This window comes from Anser anser (assembly GCF_964211835.1).
Source record: "Anser anser genome assembly, chromosome: Z".
Lineage (NCBI taxonomy): Eukaryota > Metazoa > Chordata > Aves > Anseriformes > Anatidae > Anser > Anser anser.
The window spans coordinates 57,129,932-57,145,202 of NC_139723.1; the positions used below are offsets into that span (position 1 = coordinate 57,129,932).

Sequence of the window (15,271 nt, forward strand, 5' to 3'; positions counted from 1 at the left end):
ATTCTGTGAAAAACAATCTGTGGTGCTCACACCGACTGAAAATTTCAGAATCTTCATTGTCGTAAGCAGGCATACAACTACCTATCAGTACAGTTTCTTAATACTCAAGATTTGACAAAACCAAACTTTGCCCTCCAAAAATCATATCTACTTTCCAAAACCAGTGCGTAATGTTTCATGAAGCACTTATAAGCATGACACTTCACTAAAAATCTTACATATTGGTACTTTTCTGCAAGAACCTGCGAATGTTGTCTGAGTGCTATGAGAATAAGTTTTGATGATCACTTATGCAACAATGCCAACCATCAACACCATTATTCACATTATTCAGTCAAATTGCCTCGTGATAAATTGGCCTTGCTCTAAGAGCAGCTACCAATGGCCCAAATAGATAATCTGAAAGATTTGGATCAGCCAGTGCTGTGATATTGGACACAGTCTCTGGTATATAGTATATCTATAGCGAGCATTTCTTTTACAAAAACATATGAAATGCAGCTAATGAATCTGTCTTGATTTGCGTGTCTGCTGTCACCTGGATTAAATCACTGACACTTCCTCGCTGGAAGTAAGTTCATGAGTAGGATTCTGTATGGGTGCATATCAGAATCCCCTGGTAAGAACTCATATGTGTCATTTGCTTTTTTCAACTTACATTCCAAATTAAGAATTAAAACAAAAGTGAACATTGCGTTCTTGACACTCTTTGGTAAAGAAAAGTCAAATCAACTTACAAATACTACAGAATACGTCTTGCTGTCAGAGGAAATAAAATACAGGAGCTGCACCTGCTAGCCATGACAAGGAAATTGAATATACATTAGTTGCTCAATTGACAGCACTTTTCAAGAGATTCCAAATTCTCATGCATAACACACTGAAAAATACTCAAAGAACCATCTTTAAAGTCTTCAACTGATCTATCGATTCCTGTTGTTTGATCTCCATCTAAATCATAACACCCTAGATATAGTATTTATTCCCATAGCAACAAATATTATATCAAAAATTCAAGCTGTCATGTCAGCTACAAAAATAAACATCTCTTTAACAGAATGCCTTCTCTATGCAGAATACTACCCTATGCTCAAGTGTAAATGTTACGCTTAACCTAAAATATAAGTGCAACTTACACAAATTCAAAATTGCTTAACAATGAGAGAGATCTGTAATTATCCGATTCTCTTTCTTACATTTAAGTTCTCTTTTTTTCTGAGACTATTTGTTTCAGGAGGTCTTCTGTAGATAAGGCACCGTGATTACAGGCTGACTATACTAAGATGTATGTGTTCATTCCTCACCTAGAAGGGAAACCAATAGAAGAACAACCAAGAAAACTTTCTCAGTATGTATTAAAATTCTGTAACTATAAAGATACAGTAGATGGTTTATTTACTTAAACTGCAAAACTGAAATTCCTCTGGTTACCACATGAAGCCTTTATTATACAGAAATTTACATGCTTGAGGAATTATATAGAATAAAAACTAAATAATCTACACTAAAGAAAACTATTTTTACATTTAAAAGGACTATTTACACAACATCTTGCAACATATAAAAAATCAATGAAATTAATTTTTAAAAGATTTTTAAATGATTTAGTATAAGAAAGAAAAATAAAGACTTGTAGTTGCATCATTAAAAACATCGACGTAGACACGACTCCCAGAAGTCGTAGCTAAAACAGATCAGACAGTCAGGAAACAAAACAGCAGCAACTGCAAGCTTATAAACTGGCATTAAAGTGAGGACACGTAAAGGTGACACTATCGTGGTTGCCTGCTACAGGAGACCTAACCAGGCAGAACAAGTGCCTGAGCCCCTCTATAGACAGACAGCAGCAGTATCATGTTTGTAGTCTCTGTTCCTCATGGGGTACTTCCACCACCCTGGTATCTGTTGGAGGGTCAACACAGCAGGACATACACAGTCAAGGTTTCTGGAGTGCATTGACAGTATCTTCCTCCTTCAGGTCATAAAGGAGCCAGTAAGGGGAGGCGCTCTGTTGTACCTCACACTCACTAATAACGAAGGGTTTGTTGGGAAAATGAAGGCCAAAGACAGCTTTGGCTGCAGTAGAGTTCAAGATCCTAAGGGCATAGAGAAGGGTGAAAGGCAAGGTCACAACGCTAAACTTTGGGCACTGCAAGGAGCTACTTGGAAGAGTCCTATGGGATAAGGCCCTGACAAGAAGAGGGGCCCAAGAAAGCTGGTTAATATTGAAGTGTCACCTCCTCCAAGCTCAAAAGATATCTATCCCAACAAAGAGGAAATCAGGCCAGGAAGCCTGCATAGGTGAACATGTGGCCAAATGCAAACACAAAGGAAGCATGCATAGTGTGGAAGCAAGGACAGGTAACTTGGAAGGAACACAGAGACATTGTCTGAGCATCCACAAATGAAGTTAGGAAAGCTAAAGCCCAAATGGAATAGAAACTGGGTGGGGATGACAAAGTCAACAATAAGAGCTTCTGTAAGCACACTGGTGAAAAAAGAAGGCTAAAGAGAATGTGGGCCCATGACTGAACAAGATGGGGTACCTACACAGGACAGGGAAAAGGCTGAGGTACCGAATGCCTTCTTTGCCTCAGTCTGTGATAGCAAGCCTAAACCTCAGGAACCACAGATCCCAGAGACTACAGGAATAACAGGGAGCAAGAAAGATTTAGTCTTGGTGGAAGAGGATCCAGTCAGGGAAATCTTAAGCAGACTAGACGTATATTTGTTTTATGCACCTACGAGGGGTGAGGGATAGATCATGGTGATAGTCAGAAGTCCTTGAAGAGTGGAGGAAAGTAGATGTCACTCCTGCCTTCAAAAATGGCAAGAAGGAGGACACAGAACTATAGGTTGGCCACCACGGATCCACCAAAGGAAAGTCATGCTTGGCCAACTAGGTAAGACTTAAACGACTGGCCTGGTAGATGATGGCAGAACATTGGATATTGTCTACATGGACTGCAGTAAGGCCTTTGACAATCCCATAAATAAGTTCCTTGTAAACGGTCTATTGAACTATGGGCCAGATGAGCAGGCAATCCAGGGGCCAGTGATCAGTGGAACAAAGTCTAGTCAGAGGCCAGTAACTAGCAGTGTACCCCAGGAGTTAATACTGGGTTCAGTCCTGTTTAACATCTTCATTAATGGTTTCTATCCTCCACTCCTCTCAGTTTTGTCATCCGTGGAATTGTTGGGAGTACACCAAGGGTCATGCTGCCGCCTAGAGGGACCCTGACAGACCAAAGAAACAGGCAGGCAGGAACCTCATGCAGTTCAACAAGAAGTGCAAGGTCCTGCACCTGGCAAGGATCAACCCCAGGCACCAGGACATACTGAGGGACACCAAGCTGGAAAGCAGCTTGTCAAAAAAGGACCTGGGTGGTCCTGGTGGATACCAAGATGAACATGAGCCAGTAGGGTGCCCTTGCTAACACTGAAAAATAAAAATAAAAATAAAAATAAAAATAAAAATAAAAATAAAAATAAAAATAAAAATAAAAATAAAAATAAAAATAAAAATAAAAATAGTAAAAGTAAAAGTAAAAGTAAAAGTAAAAGTAAAAGTAAAAGTAAAAGTAAAAGTAAAAGTAAAAGTAAAAATAAAAATAAAAATAAATGGTATCATGCGCTGCATTAAACAGCTGTCTAGACATGGACTTGGTCAACCAGCTCTAAAAGACCCTGCTTGAGTGGAGGGGTTGGACCAGATGACACTCCACCTCAAGCATTCTGTGAAAGTTAAATATCATAGAACTTCTACAATCTACTATCCTTTTAAAGTTCAAAACATTATTGTAAATGTACATTAAGATAAGCTCTAATCTCAAACCAGCCACCACCTTTACAATTGTGAATTAAACTTCTATCACCCATGTGTAATGAATAAGAGCTACAGGGACCTCACAAGATTTAGTTCATTAACAAGGACGTGTTACTCAAAGGAAACAAATGTGAAGTTATCTTTCAGAGTTTCAAGAATTCTCTGATTATAAGTAGGAGACAAAGAAACAAAAATATGAGGTGGTCTTTAAACAACATAGAAGGAGCTCCATGCTCAGTTACTATTTTGTATGACAGAAGAAATCTTGGAGATCCCGTGTGGAAGAGGACATTAGGCAGTGGAGACTCCTTTATTCTGCCTAACAAACACTTGCAGTCTCTCCTGAAATATTCTTTATGATGGAGGCATATTTTGTATGTAAATCAGGGCATCGTTCCTCTAATTTATACATTTATCCTTCATGCATCATGTTATCAGTCAATAAACCCCTACAATGCAAGAAGACTCAGAGGAGATGGGCAATGGCTCTGCGCTCATGAATTTCAGGAAAAAAATCTAGGGAGTGACTGACCACAGCTGTTGCAAAAGAAGCTGGATTTATCACAACATAAAGAGGACCAGATGGTGGTCTTTGTTTCAGATAAACAGCTGTATCAGTCGGGTGGATCAGCTTGTTGTGTAAATGTTTTTCCCTGAGCTGATGAGAAGAGTGTGAATGTCTCCCTGAGCCAGCCAGACCAGAATATAGGAACTGTGTATGTGGCTCAGTCCAACATAGAGTATAAGAGCTGACCATGGAGCAAAGTGACCTTTGAAGACAGCAACAGGTCTGAGCTTACTTCAACCCATGCAATGTTTTCTTGCTACTGGTGACATCCAGCATCTTGACAGTGAGCATATAAAGACCAGTAATGAAAGACATATTTCTTTTGGGATCCAACTGTATACTGCAATTGCTATATTGTGGCTGTATTGTGATCTCAGTACATTGTTGTATCACTCTGCTAATTTGTAACATCAAATATCTTCCAGTAAACTTGGTATTACATGTATCTGAAGAACTTGGTCAGAGTAACAGACTCAGACACAAACATAAAATTGAGTTCTGTTGTACAGGTATTGTGCATCGTACGTACAATTAAAAAGACAGCTGAGCTGTGCTAGACTAAACATATGTTTAAAACCCTTTGCTGGATACCTTTTGACTATATATCTCATGATTATTCATACACCTTAACAACAAATCATTAAATATATCACTGATGTTGGTATGCTTTGATAAAAAGCATTTGGAGTGGATGACGTGTCTGCCCATCATCTCCTTTCAATGGGACATTACCAAGCAAGTCTGTTAGTACGCAAATCTTTTTGTTTTTTTTAAGAGACTCTCATATGAACAATGTCTGTTGCTTTAAACTTCTGCTATGTTTCTGTCTGTGACTGCATCATGTATTCACACAAGAGTCTGCAACGGATCAATACCCCCAAAAGTATTAATTGGATGACATAGTGCAGGACATTTCCTTATGTTTAAATACCTCATCACTGCCATCCCTAACAGTGGCTAGAGATTCCAATTTTTCATGAAGTACCAGGACATTTTTACTTTACTGCAACTGTAATGCTTTGTTGTAGTATTATTTTACCAGGCAAAATTCATAGTGAGGTTAAATATTTTGTTTCCTGTGTGAATAGAGCAAGTAGTCTTTTTCTGCTTCAATGAGAGACAGAAACACTTGGTGAGCCAATTAATTACTTTAAATAAATGCAAAACAGTTGTTGTAAAACTCACTGTATCATACAATAATTCAGCCATAGTGGTACTGATGCTATTAAGGTGATTACCAATGCCAAATTCCATTCTAGTTCCTGTGACCACATTTGTACCTGAAAAGAGTATTTATATTGTATTAGTTAATCTCTGTAATGTAATTCAGGATATACCAGTTTTCAGTTATGCACGTATTTATAGAAACCTGTATCCCTCTACATATCTAAGAAAAGTTAAACAATTAACAAAATATCTAGATAAAATGAAAATTATACCCCAGAACGGGTTTTCATAGAAAGACAACTCCTTCTAAAACAAAGTATGTATGAACAGTTACTGCGCTGTTTTCCAAATGGGTAAGTGAATGAAATAAATGTTCTCACAAATGTTATTGGTTTAATAGTTCGTGACAAACTTGTTCCAACACTCAATACCATTGCTTTGAGTGATTTTTGCTTACTAAGTTAAACTCGGATTCTCAGATGGAAAACATTTGGGCCATTTGCAGAATGGGCCATTGCCAGTATTTGCTGATTTAACCCAGCAGATGTGAAAAGCCATAGACACTAATACAGTACAATTTGCTTTTGCCAATCACAACAATGATTTTGCTGCTTGGGGTTATGTTCCACTGATGTTTCCTGGTTTTGTACGGCAGCATTCTGTGCAATGAACAGCATAGCAGCATCTGTTATTTTTCAGGTAGTTGAACATAATCTCAGCCCTGGGAGGCATTACAGATAGTTTCAAATGTCCTGGAGGAACTAATAAAAAAAAAAAGATTCGGTCAGGGAGAAAGACTTGGAATTTTGAACTTCACTCTTCCTGCAGCATATCAGCAAACTCCATTTCAGAAATTCCATTTTTTTTTCAGTATAAAAGCCTAACTTTCATAGCAAAACATGAAAATGTAAACACTTCAATTTCTTGTGGCCATATTCTAAAATACATATACAATTTTGCTTAGAGAGTTTAATTGCTGAATTATAAATTAAGGCTTCAGTTCTCATAAAAAGTGTATGTGAAGACAGCCAAACTGAAGCAAAGCACTAGAGACTAAACCTAACAGCTCCTGGACTAAATAAAGTTTACCTCAAAAGACAAAACAATAAGGTGATTTATTAAAAAAGTAAAATATCAAAAAGCTGCAACATTCCAGCTGTGGTAGATCTCAATGTTTTGAAAAGTCAGAAAAAATCAGAGTTCAAAAAACTTCTAAAAGGATCATTTGAAAGATACATTTAGATGCTGGGATACTCTGATTTTTCTTAAGGATGTTATCAGAGTCCTGTAATGAAATTCACATTTATTTTGTGATTTAACTGTGTATAGCAATTGCTACATGTTGCTAAACGTAATTTGTACTTGGTATTGTGATTGAACCGTGTATTACTGTCCTGGTTTTGGATGGGATAGGTTAATTTTCTTCATAGTAGCTGGTGTGTTGCTGTGTTTTGGATTTAGGATGAAAACCATGCGCTGATAACACACTGACGGTTTAGTTGTTGCAGAGCAGTCCTCACGCAGCCAAGGACATTTCAGCTTCTTGTGCTACCCTGCCAGTGAAGAGGCTGGGTGTGCATGAGGAGCTGGGAGATGAGCCAGGGCAGCTGACCCAAACTGACTGAAGGGGTATTCCACACCATATAACACCACACTGAGCAATAAAACTGGGGGGAGTTGGCCAGGGGCAGGGGCTGCTATTGCTGGGGAACTGGCTGGGCATCAGTTGACTGTTGGTGAGCAATTGCATTGTGCATCATTTTGGAGTGTGGGGGGGGGGGGGGGGGGGGGGGGTGCTACTATTCTTTTGTTTGCTGTTGTTTTATTTTGTGTTTTGTTTTGTTTCTTATTAAACTGTCCTTATCTCAACCAACAACTTCTTGAATGTTTACCTTTTTTTTTGTTTCTCTCCCCCATCCCACTATGGGAGGAGTGGGAGAATGACTGCGTGGTGCTTAGCTGCCTGCCAGCTGTGTTAAACCACAACAATTACACTTCCTACACTCTGCTGAAAGTAATTTGCACTTGCACTGTGACTTAAGTACATTTCTGTATTACTCCGCAAAATCAAAATCCCACGTAACATCAACTGTTTTCAAATGAAATGTTGTATTACGCTTGAAACCCTCCACGTGTGGAACATCTTAAAGAACCTGTGGTCAGTGTGTATTCGACTGACGTTAACTGGCATAGTCGGCAAGATATTCCCAATGGTGAGTGGTACACATTACAGCAGTAACGATAACTTTGGCAAAAACAGGTTTTCTGATTTGTTATTAGTTGCAATTAGGAACCTAGTAGAGACAATCTATATTTGTGATTAAGAACAAGCAGTGATAAGACTGGCTGCAGACAGAGCCACTACCCTTAGAAGAGGGATGGATCATTATAAATACCAGCAAAGGCTGGCAAAGCTTCAACAATAACTTTGAAAAGGAAGGATAGAAAAATAATGACCAAGATTTTTCATGGACAGAATAACAAATCACTGGTCATGCTGATACTTAAAATTAGTTTGAAAAATTGAAAGGTTCTAACATGCCAAAGACAGGGAAGAAAAGCAGGGCTTTGCTAGTTGTTGGGAAGTTACTTGCGAGTAGTGCAGAAGTTAGAAGAGAAACAAACACATAGCATGTTAGAACAACAAAAAAAGATGCTATAAAAGTGTAAAAGCAATGCACACAGACAATCAAAATTATTTCTTAGACTCAAAGTTGAAGCCTTATGAAGCATGTGATAAGCATATGTAGAGGGATCATTTACAATGGTCTACTGAGACAAACTCCATTAAAGTGATTGCACCCACGTATATCAAGGACAATGAATGCTCTAGAAGTGTCTGTTTTGATACTGATCCTCCTCAGGGTGATGGTTCAGGTGTTTTCATGAAAGAAAGTATTATGAAAGTGTTGTTCCCATGGCAAAAGACAAACAAACGTAAAGCAATGGGCCTGAGCCAGCTGCAACCCATTTATTCCTTCTGAGAGACTGCAGACATCTAGCATCCTGACAGTGAACATATTATTAATGGCACCAGTAATGAAATTCGTATTTGTATCATGACAGAACTGTATGTTGCAATTGCTACACTCTCCTAAATGTAATTTGTACTTGTGATTTTAGAACACTGTGATTTAAGCACATGCTGTATCACTCTACTAAATCAAAACCTATGTAACTTCAATTAACTTCAAAAAAAAGTAAATTCTCTATTATGCATTGAATTATCCACATGTAAAACATCTAGAAGAACCTAGTCAGACTGTACTAAAACCCAATCTTTTTTATACTCAATGGTAAGGTTACTAAAACCCGATTTATATTACTATGTTCCTGAAACTAACTAACTTTGAGAAAGTTCTGAAGATTCATGACTTACAGAATTAGTTCACATCTACATAATCTGTGAAAAAACTCTTAAAGGACTAAATATTCTCATTAAAAGAAAAAAAAATCCATTTTACTTTGCTTGCTTATTGTTGAAACCAAAAGTAATTCTCTACTTCAAACAATGGACCACAAAAGTACAAGTTAAATGTAAGGGTTAAAAATTAATCTTTCATCCTCTGAGTTCCCAAAATAACTACACAACTTCTTAGTGAATATGAAATACAGAATTGAGCTCTAACAGCCAAGACTTATATTCTCAAAGATGTCTACTAATTCTGGCTACATATGTTGAAACACAAGCAATGAATTTTCACTGATCCTAAAAAACATGAAATACCTAGTGACTCCACAAATACAGACACATCTGAAAACCAAGCTTAGGCATGACCCACTAATCAAGAAACCTTATATAAGCAAGCAGTTGGCAGTAAGAACTGCCAGCATAAAATATAAATAACATAGTTGTGTTAAAATTTCCATTTTCATATATAATGTACGTTATAGCAATTCCAGTAATTTCACCTGTCTTTACACTGTGCAAGTTTAAAGACAAGCCATCGTATTTGCAATTTAGTTCAAAGAAGCATGTAATCAAAATCGAAACAGAAACAAAAGAAAACCTGCTGGAATTTACTGCATAGCCTATCAGCAAAAAATGTAGCTAGCAGTGCAAAAGAATAAACTATAAGCTAAAGATTGGCTGATATCTGCTCTTCTGAAAAGCTTTAATTTACAGTACCATGAAAGACTTATTACAAGCTGCTTTCTCTATTCCATTCCCTCATGTAATATTTTACAATTTTTTAATGAACAAAATTTTTCATTTGTAATCCAATTCAATTTGCTTGCACTCACTGTACTTACCAACTACAAGTTTTGATCAATAGATAAAATTAGATTGCAATTTTTAGTAACTACTATTGACATTCAAACTCATGCTTACTGATTTACTAATGAAATACCAGAAACACCATAGTTTGCCATAGATCCATGAGCTTACTAAAGATCATTTAAGCTAATCAAACTCCAGCCTGGGCTGCATGAAGAGAGGCGTGGCCAGCAGATCGAGGGAGGCGATTGTCCCCCTCTGCTCTGCCCTTCTCTTGTGAGGCCCCATTTGGAGTGCTGCCTCCAGCACAAGAAGGATGTGGGTTAGAGCTGGTCCAGAGAAGGACCACAAAGATGATCAGAGGGCTGGAGCACCTCCCCTATGAAGAAAGGCTGAGAGAGCTGGGGATGTTCAGCCTAAACAGAAGGCTCCGGGGGCACCTCATTGCAGCTTTTCAGTACTTAAGGGGGCCTTATATAAAAGATGGAAAGTGACTGTTTGCTCAATCTGATAATGACAGGACAAGGGGGTATGGTTTTAAACTAAAAGAGGGGAGATTTAGATTAGAGATTAGGAGGAAATTCTTCACTCAGAGGGTGTTGAGGCACTGGCACAGGCTGCCCAGAGAAGCTGTGGATGCCCCATCCCTGGAGGTGTTCAAGGCCAGGCTGGATGGGGCTTTGAGCAACCTGGTCTGGTGGGAGGTGTCCCTGCCCATGGCAGGGGTTTGGAACTGGATGATCTTTAAGGTCCCTTCCAACCCAAGCCATTCTATGATTATATATATATATATATATATATATATATATTTCAATTCACATTTATTTCACAGAATTAAGCACTACTCAGACCTGATCACATATATCTTTATTTTAGTATTTGGTCTATATGGTGTCAACAATATAAAATCAGTGCATCATAAAGGATTTGATGAAATCCATAAGCTTCTCTAGATAAAGACATAAATAAAAAGGAAGAATTAAATAAAATACTATTTAGTATCTCTTTAACCTCTGAATACTTACAGAATAACCACTGAAAACCAACACTGGAGTGTTCTCTACCATTATTAATTCCCTATCAGAGTTAAAAAAACAAGTGCTATCAGTGTAAAAGTATTAGTACAGCGGGCTTTTTTCCAATTTTCTTCTGACTTCTAAGAATTTTCCAGGCTAGTACACAATCTAAATCTTACTATTTCTGAAACACTCTAATAAATTTGTCCCATTTACTTGTCAATATGTGCTCCTACAGAAGTGGAAAAATACCAAAAATTATCCAAATTTTCAGGCATCTCTTGCCTAAAAATAAAATGGTCCCACACTGATCGCTAGAACAAATATTCCATCAACAACGTATACAGTACATACTCTAGAAAACAACTGCACTCAATCTTTCTTAGGGATCAATTTCTATATAAAATTTATTTGTAATTTTAAATTCTTGTAATTTGTTTTTTAAAGAAGCTTTATTTTTGTACTGTTAGAAAAAATATACGCACTTCTCAGCCAAGAAAAGGCATTTAGTAAAGCAACATTGGCACTCAAATCAAGTCACTTCTAATACTGATGGTTTACAAAGCACCTTCGGATTTTGACAGACAAAGGCAATGCTAGCTCTGTAGGGTTTGGTGTCTTCTTTCATTTGGAAAAAAAAAAGACTACTATCTTCGGACTAGGATAATGTATCACACAATCCTCTGTACTAATACCACAGGGAAGTAATCTTCTTTAAATGCAAGTCATACATTTTCTGTGTTTCTCTTTAGACCTTAATTATAGAAACAGAAGTTTGACTCCAGAAGACATGCATACAGAAGAGACAACTGTCTCCTTGGACTACTTCCTGTCCAGTTTGCCTATTGACTCCATAGCTATCCTTGAGAAGGCTGTTGAAAAGCTGCACTCATACAGCAGGAATAACATTTTCCTTTTAGCACACTTAGTAACAAGAAATTATTTATGCCTCCTAATCTAAAAGTGCCATTCTATCCACTCCTTCGAGTTGTAAAGCACATTTTAAAGCTCAGAACACTGTTCTATTAGAGTTGTAAGGTTCGTCTGTGGGACAATGGGTCTTAATGAACACTACGTACACCACCATCCAGCAAATGATGGATAAAGGTTAGAGGAACTGGTTTGTATTTCCTTCTTCAGTCAAAATAACAGTCCTGGCATTCATGTATGTCCAATCTGAGGCAGATTAGCTCTGCTTGTGAAAGATGTCAAGGGACAAGAGCCACCCGTGGCTATAATAAGACTTGTCAGTTCTTGCCATTTCTGGAGATCAGCTGCTAGCTTGACAAGAGTAACTGACACTTAGCAAAAGCTTATCTTTGACCTTTCAAAACCTCCCTTTTCTAAATAGCTACTAAAATTCTGCCGCAATTTTGTAAAATTCTGAGTCTTAAGGATACCACACACTATATAAATGCTAGAACTTTTTCTTAAGCATGAGAGTCAATTCTAGAAATTGAATTTAAGCAAATCGGAAGCAAAGTAGGTAAAGAGGAATGGACAGAAAACAACTTTTCTACAACAGAGATGCAGTTGTAGATTCTCATTAGTGCTAGTCTCTTTCAACACTAGCTTCTGAAGAATGGAAAATGCAAATTCTTTACTTAATTACCTCCAAGCCCACCTAAGAGCAATGTATTTTTAAAGAAGTTAATTTCTACTTAAAACCAAGATCAATACAGTATGGGAGTGAAAGCACTGCAAATTACAATATACTAGTGTGGCAAAAATAAACATGCCTTTATCAATTAGTTAGCAACTTCCCCTCTACCTCTGAAGTAACATCAGAAAAAGAGGGTTAACATTTTTGTCTTAAGTAAGAATCCTCAAGTGAAGTCTGCTATTCTAAGCTCCAAAGCAAACAAAATATAATTACATCTAGAAGTGTAATTTTGCCCTTTTTCAGCATGTTTAACCTACCTACGACATTACTGAACATGCCTTATATAACTTGACTACTCATTTCAGCTCAGGCACATCTCACAGGATGCTGACAGTGAACATTAAAAGTGAATGAATTTTATTTCACGTTATAGCAGAAGGAAAACTACAGCTTTAAAACTAGCCATTTTTACTAATAAGTTAAACTCTTGACCAAGCTACTCTTTCTATTCACAATAGCTTTCTCTCTTTATTATCTTACAAAGTAAGGAAAGCAAAATGGCTTTGAACTTCTGATTCGTACTTGAAATACTAAAGGCTGTACGGAAAGAAACCTACACTAAACTAAATCTATAGACCCTTATTGTATCATTTAGGGCAGTGTAAAATTTTAGCCAGCTTGAATCTAGAAACAGTTTCTAATGTTGCATGCCCAAATGTTGCTGGAAAGTAATCCCTGGGACCAATCAGTGTGCATCCAAAGTCGGTATACTTGCTCCTTCTGCTGAATTTGCTTTTTTACTGCTTAAGTGAGCAGAAATATAACTGCATTACATACAGAAGAATAATATTACCACAAGCTAATATACCAGCATTGATGATAAAACCAAGGTTCATTACATAAAAGATATTAATATTTTGACTGTGACATACAACTCACACTGCACTGCTGCACTTACTTTTCTAAACTGGCAGCCTGAGCTATAATTTCTGGAACTGATTCCCCAGTCCCCTGTATTTCTCATTGTTCAAACCTTTAGGAATTAATTCCACAAAAAATAAAAAATAAAATAATAAGGGACAGTCAGACATCAGATATACATAGGGAGAGACTTCAAGGGGGGAAAAAAAAAGATTTTAAAAAAATATGACAGCAATAGACCACAAAGAAACAATTAACCCAATCCTTCCTGTCAAAGAAACATTCAGATCACAAGGAAACATGCACATAAAGAAGCATAGGCAGAGATAACAAGAAAATACAAAATTTAGTGTCAAAGCAATCCTGTACACACAAAAAAAAATGAATTTCTGCCAAAGGACTCTATTAATAGAAAATCCAGGAAGTCTTGGAGAAGATTTAAGCATGCTGTTAAATATGATAGCAAATGGCTGACTGTTTCAAAGAATGCTGCCTTCATATTAACAGTCTCTGATCACCTCTATTTGCAGAAACTTCCTATTAGAAGCATAGATAGTATGTGAAGGACTTCAAATATATTAATTTGAATATAAATTATCTGTATTAGAAATGGCTACAAAACAGACTATCCAACTAAAGTGACATGATTTGCAGATGAACTGTAAAGCCCTAATTTTTTAATTTTCCGTACCAGCACTAGCTCATTTCTTCTTCTCCTTCCTCCATTTTGTTTGCATTTATGAATTGATTGAACCCAGATAAACTAAAATATAAATCAGTGTATCAATGCACATATCCCTCCTTGTAGAAGAATAGAACAGATTAAATCAACAGTTACGGTTCCAAGAGACTGCAGTATCAGCCTAACTGGCATCATTTCTGTCCAGAAACCACAGAGAACAAGAACTGAGTTAAGTATGCATGCTGAACTACATTTCTGGTAAACTCCAGAATACGGATGAAGCACATTCATAAAGGGGAACATAATCATTAGTACATTGATACTGATTACTCCCCTGATACCTGACAACAAACATTCTGGAACACAATCAAAAATCTCCTTTGACTGGCATCCATCTAGCCACAGATCTCTAACTCGCACGTCAGCATGCGCCAGGAAAGCTAATGAGGCATCAGTTTGCCAGTCTCTTCCAGCGGTTCTTCAATCTCTGTCTTGGACGTAAACATTTTTTTCACCAAAATCTGTTGTCTCTCTTCTGGTGTTCTCACAAAAGCATGCTGATAAATTAGATCACAGAGAGAAGCAGATGCATGAAAATAATATCAGGCTCCAGTACCAGCCAGAAAACACCAGTAACTGCCACATCCAATATAACTCTTAATTACTTCCTTCAATCAATAAGCAGATGGGTGCTTAATAGGTAATTGAAATGATTCTAAGACAGCTTTTTCCTTCTTATCAAAAATATATCCTTATCTACTAAAAGGACAATCATCATGTAAAGAGGAAAGACTGGAAAGTATTTAATGGTATATGACTTCCTGTTGGGATGCTGCTACTTTCACATAAAATTAAGACATCAGGTGGCCAACAAACTAATTATTTAGATTAATAAACTAGTGTAATCACATCATCATCTGGCCGGATTATATCACAGACAATTCATCCTTAAGTGTCAATTTTAGACTATTTTTTAACATAGCTAATGTTAAAAAAGCAACAGCAAGCAAAAGCACTCTAATTAAAAAAGAGAAATTTCACTACAAACTACCACATATTTAGATCTTTAATTACTTTACTAGCTGAAACTTAATATCATCCTTTTTGAGCAAATTACCATAATACTTTCTGAAATATGCTCTGTCTAGCCCTCAAGGTATCCAAACATATCCATATGTGATACAAATCATGGGCCTAAGCCGTCTCTAATTTTCAGAAAGATGCTTAACAGCTAATTGAAGTATCCGGTCTTGCAAAACTGAGGTTCAG

General features: G+C 37.1%; 1 protein-coding gene across 8 annotated transcripts in view; it reads right to left on the reverse strand.

Moving 5' to 3' along the window:
* The window catches only part of KDM4C (lysine demethylase 4C), a 286,621-nt gene that overhangs the window by 106,612 nt on the left and 164,738 nt on the right, over window positions 1-15,271 (reverse strand). Inside the window, exon 14 of one of the 8 annotated variants that reach the window (XM_083816581.1) lies at window positions 3,696-6,322. The exons of 6 other annotated variants lie outside the window; for them this stretch is intronic. In XM_083816581.1, the coding sequence (XP_083672707.1) occupies window positions 6,180-6,322 (143 nt within the window). In that variant the 3' untranslated portion in view covers window positions 3,696-6,179. Of the gene's footprint in view, window positions 1-3,695; window positions 6,323-9,116; window positions 14,560-15,271 lie in introns of those variants that run through there. One more of the 8 variants, XM_083816582.1, reaches the window with a different exon arrangement.